The 21,459-nt window shown below is 39.1% G+C and overlaps 1 protein-coding gene and 1 long non-coding RNA gene across 4 annotated transcripts in view; one reads left to right on the top strand and one right to left on the bottom strand.

The window, feature by feature from the left end:
• The window catches only part of KDM7A (lysine demethylase 7A), a 70,231-nt gene extending 56,216 nt beyond the window's left edge, over nt 1-14,015 (top strand). The window contains exons 11-20 of the mRNA XM_061165915.1: nt 1,919-2,008; nt 3,738-3,947; nt 5,439-5,563; nt 5,776-5,930; nt 7,151-7,248; nt 7,738-7,886; nt 8,077-8,285; nt 9,635-9,720; nt 11,537-11,810; nt 12,410-14,015. Coding sequence (XP_061021898.1) covers nt 1,919-2,008; nt 3,738-3,947; nt 5,439-5,563; nt 5,776-5,930; nt 7,151-7,248; nt 7,738-7,886; nt 8,077-8,285; nt 9,635-9,720; nt 11,537-11,810; nt 12,410-12,504 — 1,491 coding nt within the window. The 3' untranslated portion in view covers nt 12,505-14,015. The remainder of the gene's footprint in view (nt 1-1,918; nt 2,009-3,737; nt 3,948-5,438; nt 5,564-5,775; nt 5,931-7,150; nt 7,249-7,737; nt 7,887-8,076; nt 8,286-9,634; nt 9,721-11,536; nt 11,811-12,409) is intronic.
• Nucleotides 3,866-20,634, bottom strand: LOC133072546 (uncharacterized). Of its 3 annotated transcripts, none has more exons than XR_009696762.1 (6): nt 20,183-20,634; nt 10,306-10,521; nt 9,187-9,385; nt 6,617-6,734; nt 5,503-5,655; nt 3,866-3,998 (listed from the first exon to the last, which is right to left on the bottom strand). It is a non-coding gene; the product is annotated as an uncharacterized LOC133072546 (long non-coding RNA). The 3 variants fall into 3 exon arrangements; XR_009696764.1 differs by having other exon boundaries at nt 20,224-20,634; XR_009696763.1 differs by having other exon boundaries at nt 9,187-9,275; nt 20,183-20,631.
• Between the last annotated feature and the right edge of the window lie 825 nt (nt 20,635-21,459).

Genomic DNA, 21,459 nt, shown 5'->3' with positions numbered 1-21,459 from the left:
AAAGATACTGGGAAGTGTTAGTCTGTCAGTTGAGTCCGACTCTGCGACCCCATGGACTGTAGCCTGCCAGGCTCCTCTGTCCATGGGATTGTCCAGGCAGCCCTACTGGAGTAGGTTGCCATTACCTTCTCGGGGATCTTCCCCATCCAGGGATCAAACCTGCGTCTCTTGCATTGCCTGCAGATTCTTTACTCTCTGAGGGTAATAGATTACCCTCCCAATAATTTTATGCTTCCTTTCATTTTTTTTTTTTTTTAATCATTGCTGTATACCCATTAGAGCAGGGGTACTGTGGAAGCATATAGGAAAATAAAAATCAGCATCAGAGATGTCATCATCTAAATGACAAATAAAGGCAAAAACAGATTGCAAAAGTATATCGTATATAACAAGGTAAAAACAAAGGGTATCTTGCAAAAACTGTGTAATTCCTTTCCTTCTGAAAGCTTTAGACAAGTTGTTCTCAAGCTTGTGTGTTTATCAAAATTGCCTATAGAGATTTTTAGAAATAACCTTTTTTCCTGAGAGATTTTGGTGTAATAGATCTGTAGTAGGCTATGAACCTTTGTCTGTAACAAACTTGTGGGTGATTTTGACGCACAGTGAGGACAGAGGAGCCTGGCGTGCTGCCGTCCACGGGGTTGAAAAGAGTCGGACATGACCAAGCAACTGAACAACAACAAAGTTCATCAATGATAGATACTGTTAATTCATTACATCTGAAGTACACTTTTAAAAGCATGATGTTTGTAGTTAATTGTTAACCTTGCTCTAAACTGAGAGGCAGCTTAGTAGCCTAGTGGTTCAGGGTGTGGACTCCAGAGTCAGAGGCTTGGATTCAAGTCTCAGCCGTGCTGCTGATAAAGCGCGAACCTGTACAATGAGAGTCCTAGTAGAACCTCTTGTCTAGTGTTGAAGTGATTTATGAGTTAACATCTGTAACATACTCAGCTGTATCTTGCCTGGCACATTTGCTGTTGTTCAGTCGCTCAGTTATTTTCTTGTTGTTGTTGTTATTTAATTTGTTGTTGCTCAGCCTGGCACATGGTTCGCACTTAGTGTTACTGTTATTGTTAGTTTGTTTTAATAAATTATGCTAAAACCAGGGAGAGGATATAAAGCAGGAGTAGCAATAAGTATGTTAAGGGCATCTAAAGGTCAAATGTTCTTAGATTTGTTGTTGTTTAGTTGCTAAGTTGTGTTCAGTTCAACCCCATGGACTGTAGCCCACCAGGCTTCTCTGTCCATGGGATTTCCCAGGCAAGAAAACTGAAGTGGGTTGCCATTTCCTTCTCCAGGGGATCTTCCTGACCCAAGGATTGAACCTGCATCGCAGGTGCATTCTTTACCACTGAGCCACCTGGGAAGCCTGTTCTTAGATAAACAGATTAATATTTGGAATTAGACATAATAAAACAATGATAGCAGTTTGCACTTCAGTAGATATGGTAACTTGCCAATTAATTCCTCTTTCCTATTGATGGAATCTTTTTCCTGTTTTACTTTTGAAAAGCAAAAAAAAAAAAAAAGACTTTATGAATTAGACTTACCATGAGAAGCTAGGATTATTTTAGTGCCTGTGTTTCCCCTTACAAATCCTTTTGTATTATGAATTAAATTTAAGGCTTAATTAGTTTCTTTACTAATTATAGTAGTATTTAGAATTACAGTAGGCTTTTAGTCCATATTGAGCAAAATTCACAGAAAGACAAGTTCATGTTTAACTCAAAGTAAAAGGATTTCATAAGTTAATAAGGATCTCCTTAGAAGATATGAAACCAGCTCCATGAGTTCTGAGACCTGGCTTCTTGGTATTTGACTGTGTCTATGAAACCTAGAGAATCTAAAAATCGATTAGTTTTTACATCTTAAAATGTAAATAACTTTGGTTGTCTTATCTTTGTTAATCCAAATACAGCTTGTATCTGAACATGCCTTTGAAATTCCAGACAATGTTAGACCTGGACATCTTATTAAAGAACTTTCTAAAGTAATTCGAGCAATAGAGGTAAGAGTAGAAACTATCATCTAAATGCTTGGTTCCTGTCTACTTTGAGAGGCAGTTGGATCTACCACCATACTACAAATATTGGAAAGCCTTGACATTCTTAGAAGAACTAGAATGAACTGTATCTTGAAAGAAGTCTCAGGGTTTCAAAGCCCTACAGAGAAATCTGGAATGTTTTATCATAATGAAGTAATAAGGATGTAGTTACCGAGTTACTTCAGGTTCTTCAGGTTACTCCAAAAATGAAAAAATACAGAATAGACAAAACTTTCAGATGTCATTCATTTCTGCAATGCAAAGATGAATACATGTTAAGATGTGTAAGATGAGTAAGAACCGGTGAAGCTGGATTGGAAAGAGGGTTGGGGCAAGGAGACCCACTCAACTGAAAATATTATGACAACTGGGTTAGGTATATGCCCTTTGATAAAAGCCCATAAAGTGGGAGATTAGGTATTTTATTAATTAGAAGATATTCTAGGTGTTAAAGATAGGGGATTTTAATTAAAGTAATTCTTCAGGAAGGTGGTTCTATTTTAGTGTCTAGCTTGAACTGAAAGGAAGTTAAGTGGAGGAATGGATGCTGATGATTTAACGGCTCAGATCAGGGCTGTATTTGGGAAACAAAAAAGAGGTATTAAAATGTTGGGTTTAATATCCTTGGATAGAGTATTTCATATAATTCTCAACATGTCCACATATAGTAGGAGATTATTTTATGTTTTTGAAGAGCTGCATATAAATGAATTTTTAAAGTAAAAAGTCATATATTTAATTTTAATATATGTAAATGTATAGATATATAAATATCATATATAACAACAACAACCAAAACTAGGAATACACTCAATAAGAAAGTGTAGGTCTATATGAAAAACTATAAATCTTTACTAAGAGAAATAAAACTCTAGTTTAATAAATGGGAGTGTCATTTCTAAAATATGTCAATTCCAAATTAGTATTACAAATTGAAAATGGTGAAATATTCTTGGAAGAATAATTAGACAAAAATAGTCACCAAAGTGGTTTTTTTTTTTTTTTTAATTGGAGGGTAGGGAGTACAGAAGGCAGCAAAATGGCTGTAGAAAAATGTACAAAGAAAATATAAACAGGAATTTCACTAAAGAAGAGATGGAAATGGCCAATTCAATAAAAATATGAAAAATATTCTCAATATGTGAAAAAGTATTCAACCACATATTACCACATAATTTATGATTTCAAATGATGGTTTATCACATTGGCAAAGATAAAATTCTATATTTTTGCTCTGCTGATAGGAAGTATAAATTAGTTTATGATTTCTAACTGGCATATACCTGACTTAGCATTACTTTAATAAAGTAAATGAGACAGTTCCAGTTAAACTTGATATATCACTATACCCACTTACCACTATCACCTCTTGGAACCAAAATGATAGTAAAAGAATGAAAACAATATCTATCCCTAAGTATTAGGTCAATAAATTATGCTATATCTCTACAGTAGAATATGACACAGCCTTTAAAATGATGTTGAAAATCAAGGATATATGTTCACAGTATTTTAGGTGGGAGAGAAGGGGAAAAGATCTCAGCAGAACTGTTCAAGTTTTATAATTTGGTGTTTTTTGTTTATATGATTAAAAGGAATGTTTTTTGTTTTCTAAAATATTTTTATAGATGATTACTTAGTCATCTATGTTTGTGGCCTTGTCATAAAAATGCCCCAAATTTTGTTCTTAAAGGAGGAAAACGGCAAACCAGTTAAATCTCAGGGAATCCCTTCTGTGTGTCCAGTTTCACGGTCCTCAAGTGAAGCAGCTTCCCCATACCATTCCCGACGAAGGATGCGGAAACTTCGAGACCACAATGTCCGAACCCCTTCCAACCTCGACATCCTGGAGCTCCACACGAGGGAGGTGCTCAGAAGACTGGAGATGTGTCCCTGGGAAGAGGCAAGCTTCTGTTCCATGGTCACATGAGAGACTCAGTCATTTCTGAAGTGCCTTCAGAAGGAAGATAGAAAGAGAACAGGCTGGCCATTCTTGTTGTCTGATCTTTGCTTAGCACCCTAGGGGTCAGCAGCACTTCTGCTCGTGATGGGGACTTGCTTCGGTGTAGAAGTAGGATGAAAAGGTCCCATCGGTTTGCTGACCTGTATATGGAGTGTTTACTGAGTGCCAGGTTCTCTTCTAGGCTCTGGGGAAGCTACCAGAGTGGGCAGAACCCAGGGCCCTGCCCTCATGTAGCTTCCACCCAAGCTCAAGTTGGAAGGATCAAAGTCAGAGACAGGTATTAAAGTCATGTAATTTCAGATAAAAAGGTCGTAAAGGAAGAGAGCAGTGGAATAAAGGGGCTGGGGTGGCTGGTTGCTTCTGCTGAGGTGGTCGGAGAACCTCTCAGGTGGGTGCATTTGACAGAAACTTACATAGCAGAAGACGTCAGGTGGATATACAGACTTGAGGAGGAGTATTGAAGGCAGAGGAAAGTGCAGGTGCTGTAGGCCTTTCCCTGGCCCAGCAGCAGCAGCATGCATCACTGTTAGTCTGGGAGACTGTTAAACTCATTACAGTTTGAGAAATGCTGGCCTAACGGAGTCATGAGCTCAGCGTGGGGCCTTTGTAAAACATGCCACTGACCTGTGGTGAGATCCATGTCATCCATGATTGTACATCTTAAGGAGAGGACAGTTTAAAATGAGGAAAGATAGCAGTATCTCTGAATTAACATATTTACAGAAGTTATATAGAAATTAAAGCTTCCTTAAATAGTTTAAATTTTGTATAATTATATTTCTACTGTTTTAAGCTCTTGTTGTTCTAAACCTCCTTCAACCCATAGCCGTCTGGGAGAAGCTTCAGGTTATTATAAGAAGCTCTATGTATTATTAAAGAAAAATATTAAAGGAAATATTCTTTATGTTTTAAAAACCAGCTACTGTTGTGCCTTTATGTCACTCGGTGGCCTTTGTTCCTGGTGATAGCAGGGTGGTGACCCGTAAATTGCTGAGAGTACCTGGTGGGAGGACTAGAGATTAGGTCAGAAATAGGGGGACCGGCAAGGACCCAGCAGTTAGGGAGAAACAAGGGAAAGCGAATTCAAAGTACGTGCTACGGCAGTACGTCTCCAGTTTTTCAGCTTTCTACAAGAGTGAAATGTCTGAATTCACGTGAGGCAGATTTTATATTCTGCTTTGTAGAGTGTGTTTTACTGTTACTGGCCCTACAGAAAGATGAACCACATTCATTCTGGTTTTAGGAACCATTTAGTTTCCGTGTTGCAGCACTGCAAATGCCCTAGCCTTGGAGGCTGCCCAGCACTCTTAGGATGCAGGGCAGTGGGGCCGGGGGCAGGGGGAGGTGGTGGTATACTATCCTGCTCCTTTACTTGTCAGGCAGGTATATTTGAGGGTGGAGGTTAAGTAAGTTCTGTTTTTATACTTTAAGGACATCTTGAGCTCAAAACTGAACGGAAAATTCAACAAACATCTCCAGCCATCTTCCACAGTACCTGAATGGAGAGCGAAAGATAATGATCTTCGATTGCTGCTGACAAATGGAAGGATAATTAAGTACGTGAAGTAGATCAAAGTATCAGAGCATTTAGTTTTCCGTGGATTCCCTCTGTTCATTTTATTCCGGGTCCAGACCATTGCACACCTGCCTGAAATATGGGGAAAGTGTCTCAATTCTCAGTTTGCTCTGCAAAGTAAGGAGGGTGTGATACTGTTTGGCTGCACAGTTGCACTATTTTCTGACTGATTATTTTTCCCTCTATATACAGGGATGAGAGACAACCCTTCACAGATCAGAGTCTTTATACAGCAGATAGTGAAAATGAAGAGGATAAGAGAAGGACAAAAAAGGCAAAAGTGAAGATGGAAGAGAGTTCAGGAATAGAGGGAGTGGAGAATGAAGAGTCTCAAAAACCACTTAACAGTATGTCTGTTTTAATGGTCATTTTAAAGGTCTGTTCATTATTAACATGCTAATAATATGACAGGTAACTCGCTCATTTTAAAGTGCTTAAATTAGTAGTAGGATAAAAATTTCTTACGTCCCTAATACTCTTTTGAGAAATCTGGAACATTTCTGAGTCATCTCTCCATCAGGGAAATGCTGAATGTGACCTCCCAATGAGGGGTGGCAGCCGGGGAAGGTGGTATTAGTGACAAGGATGTCATCGGCCAGTGACACCCTCATCTAATGACAGTTTTTACAAGAGTCACATAAAAGCTCATGCATTTTATGGGCCTCTACTCCAAATTATGAAGCAGTTGCAAATGTAGTGCAATTTCCAAGACAATTTTAGCTAAGATACATACGGTTTTCAGAATTAGGAGACATATATAACTGGCTGATCTGAAGCTATTAGTAACTCAAGTATTATTTTATTTGATTGCATATTGACAAGAAGCCCTCTACTTGGTTATTAATTGGTTACCATCAATGCAATGAATAGTAACACCTCCTCCTCCTTGAGATCTTCTTTGAATGAAGTCTTCATTTTCTCAACATTTTTCAGAGCCTCCATATACCCTTCTATCTTAAAAAGTAGTTAAACATTTTAGTACTGATAAGTGAAAGTTCTAGATAATTAACATTATTTAATCCATGCCAAATACCTCAGTTCCTGCTAATTCCAGATAAGTCTGTTATTGTTGTGACTCTACATTTGTTCACATGCCGGGGAGAGGCAGCCGATCAATGGAAACTTTATCCAGCAGTTGCTAGCTGAAAGTGCTGTGGGGAAAGAGAGGCAAGGGTGAAGCCTGGTCTGTAAGCTTGTTGAATTCACTGTCTACTTGAATGTGTCTTAGGCCCAGGAGAGTCTTTTTGTTTTGTTTTTTGTTGAGACAAATAAAGCACAACAGAAAGTGAAAAGCATCATAGCTAATTTCAGTGTTGAGATTTTTTTCTGGGAAGAAATATATAATAGTCAACCCACCCATGCAAGGGTTGTAAACCATATTCTATAAATACCACAGAACTTTTAAGAATACACTTCAGTCTGTATCTTGGGTTAATTAAGGAAAAAGTCCTTGGGGGAAGAATGAAATGAAGACAATGAAAGCAGTGAGAAAGGAGTTGGACAGCCTTTGGATGGCACTTTGTTCCAATTCTGATGGCTCTGTTTCTCTGATCATTTTCCTTCTCAGGGTTTTTAACAAGTGTGAAATCAGAACTCAGGAATCGATCATCTGAATATTCTGATATTTCTGATTCAGAAGACTCTGGACCTGATTGCACTGCACTGGTACGCCTGGGACTCTGTAACTTAGAGTTATGTGATGGAAAGATGAACACCCACTTTCCTTTATGTGGGAGGAAAGTGGATGACAGCTTTCCCAAAGCCTGTCTGTCTGACCTTTGTGGTACAGAGGCTTCTCTGCAGTGGGAATTACACACATACCCTGTCATGTGACTACTTACATCTGATCAACACAGCTTCTGTCTGATTTTGGAAAGGGTAGAGGGAGATCCAGCTCTCATGTTTCTCATGTTTCCTCATAGGTTATGTTTCATTTTGCGTTAAAGAAAGCCTGTACTGTGTGGGTTGTTTTTTTAAACTAAGGAATTACGTTACTGCAGTAACTAGAGATTTCCTTTTTCACATGAAATACAGAAATAATTCCATGATAATTAAGTTTTCACTTTCCCTTTAGATGGATAAAGTGTTTTTGGTTAGTTAGTACAATCGTGTTCCGATTTCTTATATAGATTTCCCTCCATTTAATTATCTCAGAAAAATAATTTTACCACTGAAGAGTCTGAAAGTTCAGGTGATGAAAAGAAACAAGAGATAACATCAAACTTTAAGGAAGAATCTAATGTGATGAGGAACTTCCTTCAAAAGAGCCAGAAGCCATCTCGAAGCGAAATTCCAGTTAAAAGGTAGGCATGCTGACGATGATGGTCTTACTACAATGTGATATAAATGATAGGAAAACATTTGTTATTTTTTGTTTGTTTTGTTTGGGGGTTTTTGTTGTGTGTGTGTGTGTGTGTGTTTTGGTTTTAAATTTTACCAAATATTTCCTTTGAGTAAGAAAGTTCTTGTCTTTTCTGCTGATCTGCCCTTCAGGGAATGTCCTACCTCGACGAGCACAGAGGAAGAAGCTATTCAGGGCATGCTGTCTATGGCAGGGTTGCACTATTCCACGTGTTTACAAAGGCAGATACAAAGCACAGACTGCGGTGGTGAAAGACCCTCTCTCCAGGACCCCAGCAGCTGCCACAGCAGTAACCATGACGTCAGGCAGTTGTATCGCTGTGATAAGCCAGTGGAAAGTGGTAAGAAACATAAATTGTAAGTCTCTGAAAAACAACATAGAACCCTCACTTTAATAGCCCTGTAATCCTAGTTTGAGGTTAGAGATTATGAAGAAGAAATGTTTATTAAACATCTTCAGTTGAAGATGGTGTTAGACATATTGGCTATATATATATATACATATATATATATGTATATATATGTATAAAATGTTGACAAATGTTAGATGCAAATAGAATAACTTAAAATGTAAATTAATGGATTAAGAATTTGTGTTCTCTGACTTGCAAGACAGTATTGTTTCCCTTTTATAAGCTGATCAGAATGGAGGGAATGTTTGTGTCTTAATTGATGTGCTAAATTTGAACAATCCACTCTTTTTCCTTTTATGGAAGGGAACTGTTTCTGCTTGAGGGTATTCTCTCCTACTTGAAAAGAGGGCTTTGGGAAAGAGAGAAGACTCAGTGGCAATATCAGTGGTGCCGCGTAGTGGTCTCTTCTGTCTGCCTTTAGGGAGAAATTTTGTTTCCCTAAAAATCTGAGGAGGATTAGGGAAAAGATGGTACTACATTAAAACTGAAGTCTCCTGTAGGAATTATGTTAATTCCCACCTAGCTGTGTCAGCTATGTGCCAGGAGTTTGGCATTCATTTCACTTAATTCTTGAAACGACACATGGGGTGTGTGTAATGTAGCTTTAATAGGTAAGGAAAAAAAGATTTAGTGGAGTTAACTTGCCCAGACTTACATGGCTACTCGGTGACTGGAATTTGAACCCAAGACTAGATCATGTGATTTCAAAATCTTTGCTTATTGTATAAGAGGAAACTCAGGTTTAAAGAGGTTATATAACTTGCTGAAAGCTGCATTGGTAATAAAAAGTCTCAAGTTCAAATCTGGATTTTTCTGTCTTTCCACTTACCATTCTGTCTTCCTATAATCTCTTTGGCCCCTTGAAAAGAAAGCTTCTCTGGAAATGCTGCCAGATTCAGACAAACATATGCCTTTATTCTGTATGGGAAAATATACTATTTTTAGAGAAACCGTATTGCACTTGGTTTTACATCTACAACAGATGGCCACAGAATTTGATCTAGGTCCTCCAGCATCTGGCCCAAAACCTGCCATAGAAAGAAAGACAGACAGTCTTTGAGAGAATTGAAATAATTAACATGTTGGATTGCAAGCTGGTGACTGTTTTGTTTTTGAGAGGGAAAGGAGTATGGTGAAAGTATATGAATAAAGAGTTAGCATGCTCATTTTTTAAATAAAATGTCAACATAAATTTACTTTCAGTTTTAAGCAGCAGGCTAATTTTGTTCTTTAAGATCCAGTTTGTGAGAAGATTTTTAAATAAAATTTCTCTTTAGGATATCATGTCAAGACTGAAGATCAAGACTTGAGGAGTTCTTCCTGGATTAAACAATTTGATACAACTTCCAGATTTAATCTTCAGGTATATTCAAGGTTTGAAATATTGAAATAGGATTGTCATTAGCTCTGTTTTTGCTTTTGTTTTTAAAACTGCAATCAATAATCAACCCCCCAGATATAGAAAGCTTAACAATTATCATTAAATGTACATTTGAACAGCTGTCCATTTTTAGGGATTCTGACTAACCAATGAAAGGCTTATGGATAGAATGTTATCTGGAAAAAAGCAACTTATTTAAGAAAGCAGTTAAAAACTCCTGGCTGCCAACACCTTTAGGTTATGTCTGGCTAGAATGAAACATGAAAGGAAAAAAGTACCACAATACCACAAGGATCCTTTTAATCTCTGCTGTTGTTTGTTGAGCATTTTTAGATACCAAATTTCTTTGAGAATTTGATGACAGTTACAGGAAAATGTTTTCTTTCCAAAAAATGTTCTCCATAAATATGACTTGTGCTTACATTTTTCTCATGTTTATGCCCCACCCTCACCCCAGACCATTCGTTAACTCCAGATTAAGAGTCACTGCTCCAAGAGAAGACACTTGATGTCTTAGGATTCTCGTGTATGAATGCTTATACCAAACAAAATGAACCCCCAAAATACCTTTTTTAAAAAAACGTTGCCAGTAGCACCAAAAAAGGAAGACTATATGACCTTTTTTGGAGGAGGAAATGGCAACCCACTCCAGTATTCTTGCTTGGAGAATCCCAGGGACAGAGGAGTCTGGTGGGCTGCCGTCTATGGGGTCACACAGAGTCGGACACGACTGAATCGACTTAGCAGTAGCAGCAGCAGTAGCATGACCTTTTTGCTGCAGACCTTGGAAAATGACAACCAAAGAAAGAATCAAAACTCTTAGGTGGCACAGTGGAGTCTCCAAGCCTCCCAACCCCATTTGCTCTCTGAATAACAGAAATATGGGTGGTTTTAATGTTCTTCATTTGGCTTATCTATATTTTCTAAATACTTGTCAATTACTTTTATAAAAAGAGAAAGAACCAAGTTATTTTTTAAAGGCAAGTACAAGTTCTTTTAATGGGAGGATATGCTCCAGAGACAAAGGTCAGGTAAGAAATTCCTTAACTATTAAGAATTCACTTATTAATGTATGATTTTATAGTGCCTCACTGGTTATAAAATTTATAACTCAGCATTATAGGATTTAGTATTAAAAGGTAAGCTGTTATTTAAATCTAGCTGTTGCTTTTATAATTGTGTTTGAAAATAAAGAAGTAGAAGACAAATGATTAGCAAGATCCTTAGAGAAAATAGAATTTCTGTTTCTTGTAATCTAGAGTGGTATTAGAAAAGTGTGTTAAATTGAAAAGCTGTTTCTTCATGCTCAAGCGTATTTGTAAGACTGTTTTAAAGCAAGTCTGTGTTTAATGCTGTTTTTAAAACTTTACCATTACAGAATCAGAAATTCACTTTAATACACACACACAAACACACACTTAAAACTAGTTTCATGAAACAGTACAGCTACAGTATGCTCCTTCCAAGTTTATGGAAAGTTCTTTTCCTTTTCTCTTTTTAATTCTGGTTGGGACCCTCTCTGTTTTGATTTCAAGACCCACCAGTCATCTATCTATCTATCTATAATGTTTTCTTCTTGACTTGAAGATGTCTCAACCTAAGTTACAAGGCATCTTCAAAACCTGAATCCTTCAGAGCTACTAGGTATTGGAATGAGATGACCATCAGGAGGGGTCATCTATGGCTACTTCATGTTAAGAAAACCCAAGTTCAGTAATCTGTTTCTTCTCTCTCTTAAATTGTTGCTACTTATCTTAAAGAAACCCTAAAAATTTGGCCTTATTTCCTTCTTTCTTAGGATCTAAACAGAGGCCAGAAATGCATCAAAAAGGAAGTTTCATCAGAAATCAGTCAGAAAGTACAAAGTAGGAATTGTGTGGACAGCAGTGGCTCAAGCCTTCAGAATGCAAAGTATACGCAGAGTTCAAGCTTGATATCAGGGGCGTGCCAGCTAAGTAACGGCAGTATAAGCCCAGAAAGGCCTGTTGGTGAAACTTCCTTTTCAGTGCCCCTTCACCCCACCAAGAGACCTGCGTCAAATCCACCACCTATCAGCAACCAGGCAACAAAAGGTAACGTCACATGTGTGTAGGTTAAGTTAAATAGACATGTCTCTGCAGTCATTGCTCACAGCCTGCTGGGTGTGGACACAGCATTGATAGCAGGTGCTCAGATTACTGTGGGGACAGAGAAGAAGGTATCTCAGTCAACCCTGAGGAGCAGGAGGGGTTTCCTGAAGGGGGAGGTCGATCCTGGAAAGGCGGTAATGGGTTGGCCATGCTGAGGTGGGGGGGACAGTGTAGACAGCACTGAAGGCGAAGGAGACAGCGTCACCCGTAGGACAAAGGGAAGAAACAGCATGGGGTGAGGTAGGAAGCAGTTGCGTTGCTGAAGCACAGTTTGAGGCAGGATGGGTAAGAGCTGGTGCTGAAGAGATAGGCAGGGCTCAGACCGGGGGAGAGTCTAATAAGTCTTAGGAAGGAGGTTGGCCCTTATCTCGTGGGTGAGCTGGAACGGTTTTAAGCAGTGGACTTCCAGGCATGTGACTCCACCCATTCAAGACGCCTGAAAGCCTTTGCCTGCCGTGTTGTTCTGCTTTAAGCCTTCCAGGTCCTGTCAACTGTGATTTTCACTGTTACTTACACTGCTGTTGGTGTGCTGTGTTTTGTAGGTAAACGTCCAAAAAAAGGAATGGCAACAGCCAAGCAACGTCTTGGGAAGATCCTTAAACTGAACAGAAATGGCCACGCACGTTTCTTTGTGTGACGGAGCTGTGGCTGTGGCCACTATTCCCTTCGGAGACCGGCCTTGGGGTGCGGGAGCCTGGAGCTTCCACGCGCCCCACTGAAGCAGTTTGCATGTACAGTAGGGAACACTGCCTGAAGAACAAAATGAACCTGATGCTGCATTTTCACTGTGCCACACCCACTCAGCAATAACCATTTTGGACCTGGTGGGGAGAGGAAGAAGGAGGGTAGAACCTTAAAAAGAGACCTTGAACTGGAAAGGGTCTCTTGTCAGGGCTTGAATTTCATTTTGTTGTTGGTAGTGTTTTGATTTATTTTCAGTGATAGGGTAGAGAATTATCAGTAATTTATTTAACAGATTTTTTTTTTTAAAGTTAACAGCTTTTAAATTCTTTCTTTTTTAAAGCTATTTATTTGGAAGATTTCTGGAGAAATATCTCACTAATTTAGATTTAAGAATGTGAAGGTTTTTAAATTATTTTTGATAGTGTGTGTGTTACACGTGGGGAAGAGCCACGGTAACAGTAACTAGTCTGGACTCTTAAATTTGCTATTCAGGTTAAAGTCTTAAACAGGGATTTGATGCATTAATTATTTTAAATTAAGATGTATATGAAAATCATTTTATTTTATATATTTCATGTGTTTTTTATAAGCTATTAGCTTCGCTTTTGCTAACATCCAAGGTGCATACTGTTATCCAGGTCGATTACCTATGTCCCACCTTCCCTCTGCACTCCCCCTCATTTTGTGATGACACAAGACTCTTCTCTTTGCAGGGAAACACTTTCGTAGCCAGTGTGTAAGAACTACATTCAAGACGCCACATTTCTCATTTCGTTTGACATTGCAGTTTTCTTCTAAATAGAAAAATAGGCTTCTTGCATTTTCACTTTTGCTGATGATATCTGGGTCCCAAAGAGTACAGCTTTAATATCTTTTCCCTACTTGTGGGAAAAGTATTATAAGTTTGGTTAAATTGTCATGTTTGTAGTTTTCCAAATACATTTGTAACTCCAGAGGGCCTTCATACTGCTGGTGTTGGAGGGCAGGGCCAGCACCTGCCACAGAGGTTATATTTTATGATGCTTTTATTCTGTATACCTAATCTGTTGGAAAATATGAAATATGGTTTGACTTAGAATATTCAAATCTGCATAATAAGCCGTAATATAAGACTATACTATATTAAGTTGTATAGAAGCAAGCATGTTGGAGTAGATGAATTGGGTGTGTGTGTGTGTGTGTGTGTGTGTGTTTAGTTTTTTATTTCTTAACCTTCTAAAGCATTATTTAAGATGTGGATTTGGAGTAAAATGGGTGCTTTCTGTAGTTTCTTCCATCTGTCCTAACTTAACCAGTGCATAGTGAGGTTAAGTATCCGGTTGAGCTTTAAGGAATCATTTATATCCTTTGTGCACAATTTTTACTAAATGCCAGTTTTCAGCTGCTTGCAATAGCTTATGTTTTCCTCTCCGCCTGTGACATAAAAACAAGTAATTTCTTGTTTCTTGGGGGGTGGGGTGGAGATATTTCCAGTTCTGACAATAGAGCATTTTATAAGTTCCTACAAAAAATACAGGCAAATTGGATAAAATTTATTTTTATGGAAAAGAAATATGGCCATATTATGGATTTGTCTTTTTTTTTTTTCACTCAGCAAGGTAGCAGGGCTTTCCCTTTTAAGTATCACTTGAAGAGCTAAGAAAAAAGAAGTCTATATCATTGTCTTTCATGGTTTCAAAGAGAAGTATTTCTTACTGTTTCCATTCCAATATTTCATGGAATATATATGATATATCTTATGAATTAGCCTTTTTGGTTTAAATGACTGGACCACTGTCTGAGTCTTATCTGGGTTTCAGGAAGAATTTTTATGGAAGTACTAAATGTCTATAATAGGCTGACTTAAAACTCTGTCTACACTTTGCCAAAACTAGGAAAGAAGTAGGTACAGTCAGTCATTTGGTTGGTCATCAGATCTCAAGATATCAAAAATGTGGGTTTGTGTGATTCTCCCACCTTCCCCCACACAATATAGTACTGTGATGTTTTGGTTTTCTGTAGATAAACCATTTTAGTGTTATAGTACACGTTTTGGTTTTAGTTTAGAAATGAGAATTATCATTTCTTTTCCAGCTACATCATGCTCTGGGTTCTTTTGTTGTCTTTACATTTTTCACAGCTCCAAGTATTTTTAATTACCTGACTCTTTTTTTCCTTTAACCATAAAAATGAAAATAATTTATTTTTATGAATTAAAATTGTGGCCAGTATCTGCCCTGTGTACTTAGGCCAATAAATACTAATTTTAAGTAGCCAGTATATGGAACTTCTAAGTGAAGGTACTGTGGATTCATTTTTGGCAGTGTTAGCCCATTAACTGCCTAAATTTTAAAACCTTTCAGTAAGATGAAATAACCACTAAAATAGAATACATGTAAACTTTTTGTGAATTGGTAAAAATTCAGCCACTGAATCCAATGACCTCCATAGTCAAAGCTCTTATAAAATCACTGACTGTGCTGCATCCCTGTATCTTGTGGAAATGACTGAACTTTGAAGTGACTGCTGCCAGCATCTGGACTCGACTGTAATAACCTTTCATCTTTCCCTCAGTCTCATTTATAAATAATACCACCCTACAGACACTGCAACTTAGGAAGACAGCAGTGGTGGCATTTAGTTAGTTATAAGCAAATACAAATAATGACCAACAATTGTCATTTAACATATGCAATTTTAATTGTAGTAGCAGGTGATCATTTTCCTTTATTGATTCAAATAAGTGACTTCTGTTAACCTGGGATCCACTGTACTCTAATTCATAATATCACATACTACTAAGCTCTCCAGTATTGATTAATGATGTATACTCTACAAAGCTGGCAGTTCATAATAGTCCAATATCCTAGAAGTACTTCGAACTTAATAAGCATCAGTTGATTTTTAAAGCATACAGAATTGAAAATTCTGACCAGAACCATCTTATAAACTCAGAAAACAAGCTCATCTGTATCACTACTTAAATATTCAGCACTGAATACTGCTCTGTTTTTTAATCCAATTATTGCCTTTTTAATGAACTCTACTGTATTTATTCATATGAGATCAGATATTTATCATGCATCTACTGTGTGCCCAGCACTACTTAGTACTGTGGGAGTGGGGGGATATAAAGTTGGAGTTGTGGTCTGTGCTCTTGAAGGTATTCTCTAGGAAACAGGCAGTATTATTTTCACCTCTAGGCAAACTTAAACAAAAGAGGGCCCATTCATAGAAAAAACAAGACATAACTTTATTAGTTTCAGTGGAAATACACTCTATAACTATAGAAGTAAAAAAACAATTATTTTCAAAATTTAAAAGACCTTTCAAAATTTAATAATTTAATGTTCATAATCACAGGAGCATGTTACAGCATGAAAGGAGCAGAAGACCTGGGTGTTTGTCCAAGTTCTGCCCTTTATATTTCAGTTGTGTGACCTTGAATAAGTCACTTATTCTTTCTGAGTCTTAGTTTTCTCATTTGTAAATTTGGATCAAAACTCGGTTAAGAAAAACATAGAAAAGTGTTAATCTAATTACACTTCATACTTGCAGAGAATTTATGATAAGTTACAACTGACAATAAATGCACATTTATGTGCATTTTTAAATGAAAACTGCTGTTACTCATAAAATTTGCTTCATATCAAATATGTGCCCAGAGCATGCTACCTAAAAAAAACCTGAAGAGTCTCTAACAAGGTGCTGAATTAAAGTCAGAATCAGTGTGTGAGGTGAAAGAAAAAGGAATGAGATAGTTTGTGGAGAAGAGTGAGAATGTTTATCCCCAAGTAATCATTAAGATGATTAGATGATTTAAAGTAATTAAAATTAGTTTTGAGTTCTTCTCAGAGATTACTGCTTCACAGATTCTGCGTACTCTTCAAGGCACTAGAATAGGGTAAAATAAATTATGGAATTAGGATGGTTTAGCAACTACTCACGGTAGTAGGGCAGGAAAGTAAGGTGGAAGACTAATGGGGGATCAGTTCTGAGCAAAGACAGCTCTGAGTTGGCCAACAGTGGCTCATTGGGTAGAGAGAAACCCCTGTAGTGTAGGAAGGGAGTCTTGGCTGGAAGCTTCAGAAGAAAAGATTCTGCTTTTTGCAAGAAGTGCTCTCTAGTGATGTCAACTCCTCAAAGAGTTGATGAATAACTGTATGGCCCAGTATACTACTGCTGTAGTAGCTATTGCAGTATATAAGCATTTTATGATTTCATGTTAAGAGACGAGGGCTTCATCATAAATTTGAAATGTTTTCAAAAATTCATTTTTCTCATCAGTTATTAAGCTAATTGCTTCCTCCAAAAAGAGAAGTTAAAGGTCATCAGTCATTTTCAGATGCCCCAGATTTTCATTTAAAGCAGTTTTGAGAAGGTTGAACATCTGATCTTTAGCTTGAGAAAAGAGACAAATGAAACCCAGAGAGGGCAGTGACCAGCTGGGGGCTCGGTGGATACTAGGCCTCTGGTACTTTGCTCCCTGCGGCAGCCCCTTTTCTGGGACACTGCAGCCTCGGCTCGTCTGTGGTGGGTGATGTTGATATGCTTCCTAGAAGCTGGGGGAAAGACAGAGGAAGTGACATACTCACTATATTGCTGTTGAACGTAATGTAATTTTAATGCTGTAGCCTTACTAAACAACCTTCCCTTATTTTTTTACTTTTCAGTAAACGTCATGCCATAAGTCAAATATTTGATACCCCTTACCTAAAAATTTAAGTTACGGACATTAAGAAGCAATTGCCTATTTCCAAAGCAATTAGCTTATCAGACTGTGGTTTTATTCTGTTATGGTATTTCTTTTCTTCTTCAGTGGGTAGAGGAAACTTAATACTCATTTACCTGCATTCTACTCCTTAGAGTCTCCCTGTCACCCTTCCTATCCTTTTCTAGTGTCCTGAAGTTTTGTCTTAACAAGTGTAATACTGAATTTTCTTTTTGTTAAAGCCTTTTTGAAACTGTGTTCAGTGATTCTTCCAACAAGTTTTATCTGCTCTGCACTATTTCACTAATAAACCTTGGCTACCACGTAGCCCAAGACCTCCAAGTAGTTTACCTATGCAAGACCTGTGACGTTCTGAATTCACTTTTATTTCAGAAGACAAACTTAAATGAAACTTAATCATAAAGACAAACCTTGCCTCCACCCAGTTTTATTTTGGCCATTTTGTTTTCAAAGTGTCAGCTGTTTTCCCCCAAGATTTTTCACCAAAACAATGATCATAAGTGCTAGAATATATAATATTTTGCAGGAAAAAAAATAACCCAGAAATACTCATATTTCTTTGGTGGATTTTGGTGGGTAACCATTACCAGCAGCAGGTGTAATATATAATAAGGAGTTGATTCCTTGCCTAGAATCATTTCTTCCCTCTAAGATTCATAGGATTCACCTTTTATTTTTGCAAAGCTTACATATAACTTCCACATTATAGTCAGGGACCTGAGGTGTAACTTGCTAAGTGAACCCCAAGGTTATTTTATCTTGCAAAAGAAACCTAAACCAAACTAAGGGCCTTACATTTATGGTTAGACTGAATCAAAAGCTATAACCTCAGTTTTTCCAAAAACAGCTTCTGACTGCAAAGCAAGTCATGCAGTTGTTAGGTATGAAATAGCACTGATCAGGAAATGCACATGCATCTTGGCAGACCGCGTTTCCTTCCGAAAAGACTTTTCTACTTTTAATATAAATTAAGCCATAACAGTTTCATGCTGTGGAAAGAGGGTGAAAAGGTTCATTTTAAGAGATTATATAATATGAATTTTCACATTTGCTGTGAAATGTCTAACTTCGCCAGTGCTTCAGCAGGTTTGTTTGATTTGGGGGGGCAAGGGGGAGGGTAGAGGGTGGTGACAGGGAGGGGTAGTCTTGGTTTTAGGGGGTTGAAATCTGTGAAATTTGAAAAGGGACAGTTGTTGGCTCTGGTATTTACTAGTTTTGTAGTAATGTTTTGCTAGCCTGACTGACTTTCCTGACCTAATTCTCATGCCCATGGTCCCAGGTGACTGGTAGCCTTTCTTGTTCGGGGTGTCTGCAGAGTAGTGTCTTGTTGTGTGGGTAGGCAGTCAGCGTGTGTGCACATGTGTGTCCTTTGAATACAGAAGCACACTGTGACGGTGGAGTGGGGTGTGGCTGGGAAGTGGGATGCTGAAGCTTTAAGAGCATTTTTTTTTTTTCGGATTCATAACAGTATTTCCCATCTTTTGCCTGCAGGCAGGGAAAGTGTACAGTATTTATTTTGTTTCTGTTTTAAATTTGTAAGTTTTTAAGTAGTTTACATTGATTATTATAGAGAAGGACAAGTGACTTGTTTAAAGTTGTATTTGGTATTCCTACTTTTCAATTTCTGTATTTTAAAATATTGAAATTAAAATTGTATTACTTCTGTTTTGATTTTTTTTTTTTAGTACTCGGTGTATTTTTTGCTCCTTTTGTTTGAAAGTATAAATGTTGAAAGTTGTATAAAATGTGTCTTTGAAAGAAAAAAATCTGAATTCTATATCCAATTCTGACTTTCTGTTCCCGTTTTCTGCTTATTGAGTCTTGAGAGAATTATTTGAGAATGTGAAAAGCTGTGTCAAACTTAGGCTCCTTCGAGTTCTGAAGGTTTCAGTGTGAAAAGTTTGAATGTCTTATTACCTTATTAGATGTGTTGTTAAGGAAGCAGTTGTTCAAACAGGAACACAGAGGGGTGACTGGCTGCGCTGTGGTCATGGGTGGGGGTGCTTCCTCATGGTCACTTAAAAGCACACACACACACCCCTCTTAGAGCACCCGCAGTATCACACACACCCTTTAGAGCACCCACAGTATCTCTCTCACACATACACCCCTTAGAACACATCCCCCCACATACCCACACCCCCTTAGAGCACCCGCAGTATCTCTCACACACACACCCACCCCCTTAGAGCACCCGCAGTATCTCTCAAACACACACACACACACACACACACACACCCTTAGAGCACCCGCAGTATCTCTTTCACACATACACCCCTTAGAACACACCCCCCCACACACCCACCCCTTCGAACACACACACACACCCCCTTAGAGCACCCGCAGTATCTCTCTCACACATACACCCCTTAGAACACACCCCCCCCCACACCCACCCCTTCGAACACACACACACACACACACCCTTAGAGCACCCGCAGTATCTCTCAAACACACACACACACACACACACACACACACACCCTTAGAGCACCTGCAGTATCTCTCTCACACATACACCCCTTAGAACACACCCCCCCCCACACCACCCCTTCGAACACACACACACACACCCCCTTAGAGCACCCGCAGTATCTCTCAAACACACACACACACCCCCTTAGAGCAGCCGCAGTGTCTCTCATACACACACACACACACACACACACACACACCCTTAGAGCACCTGCAGTATCTCTCATGCACACACATCCCCTTAGAGCACCCGCAGTATCCCGGCACACACACACATCACACACACACACACACCCCTTTGCCGTATTCCAGCACACACACACACCCCCTTAGAGCACCCGCAGTGTCACACACACACACACACACACACACCCCTCCACAGTATCCCAGCACACACACACACACACACACACACACACACACACACACACACACACACACCTACCTTTAGAGCACCTGCAGTAACCCGGACGCTGCTCTACTTACAGGGTGAACAAACAGCAGACCTGTTCTCTTTTTCCAGAAGCTGCTGTGGCTGTGAAAGGACACGGCACCTGGGGCCTGGCTGCCTCGTGAAGGTGGGAGTGGAGTAGCTTTACTGAGGAGAATGCGGTCCCTCTGGACAAGGTGCTCTGAGGACTCTGAGAGCCAGGCCTGGCGGGACCTGAGGGCGCCGGGAGAGAAGAGCACAGAGGCAGGACCCGAGCAGGCAGCGCTTCAGGGCGCAGGGCACAAGAGGGGCCTAGGAGCAGGGCGGGAAGTGGGCGGAGAGACCACCTTGGAGGAGGATCCGGGAAACCAAAGCAACAGACGGGCAGAGGCTTCTGCTCTGCCCCTGCCCAAGAGTAGGGGTCCCCAGGGCGCACACCCCAGCAGCCTTACCAGAGTGTTACCCAAGCCACGTTTACACCACCTCTTTCTACTGACTGGCCTGCTTTCCTCCCACTGACGGAAACCTAGATCTGAGGAAAGCTGTTTCAAAAAAAATCTACATGCTCTCTGTAAGCCTGTGAGGTGTTTACTCTTCCTCCAGTTTATCTGTTGGGACTGATGATCAGGACCTGCACTCATTAGACTTTGAGCCTAATTTTTTTGTTTCTACCAAGCAGTGAGACTGTGAGATACACAGGAGCGCAGGATATGGGTGTTGGAGAGTGGGGGGAACAGGCAGGCAGGGTTTTGAACAGAAGCCCTCATTATCTTTGTTTCATTAAGTACTCACTGTAGGCAAGGCATATTTTAATTTCTTCCTCACAGTCACCCAAAGGGCGAGGCACTGTCCTCCCCACCCTACTGATGGAACTGAGGCCAGAGGGTAAATAACACACCGCCAATGAGTAGAACTGAGAGAGGAATCAAAGCCCAAATCTAAAAGCCATCTTAGTTCTCCTGATTAAATTATTATATACTTTGAATTATTGAAAAGGAGTAGATGGTCTTTAGGAATGGTTCTGTCCTAAAATTTTCTTTGTAGGCACTTATTTGGGATCAAAAGGAGTAGATGATCTTTAGGAATGGTTCTGTTCTAAAATTTTCTTTGTAGGCACCCATTTGGGATTCAAAACATATTTTTTTAACAGAAGTTTCCTGTCACTCAACTGAAGTTTTGAGTCTGTACTTTCCCAGGGGCTGGGTACACATGAAAAGACTGAGGTTTCTCTTCTAGGAACCCACCTCCTGGCTGTAAACAAGGGGCACGTGACACAGGAAGCAAGCTTGAAT

This window comes from Dama dama, chromosome 18 (assembly GCF_033118175.1).
Source record: "Dama dama isolate Ldn47 chromosome 18, ASM3311817v1, whole genome shotgun sequence".
In the NCBI taxonomy this organism is placed as follows: Eukaryota; Metazoa; Chordata; class Mammalia; order Artiodactyla; family Cervidae; genus Dama; species Dama dama.
Note: the sequence above shows the minus strand (reverse complement) of the source record. Positions and strands in the feature narration are given on the sequence as shown.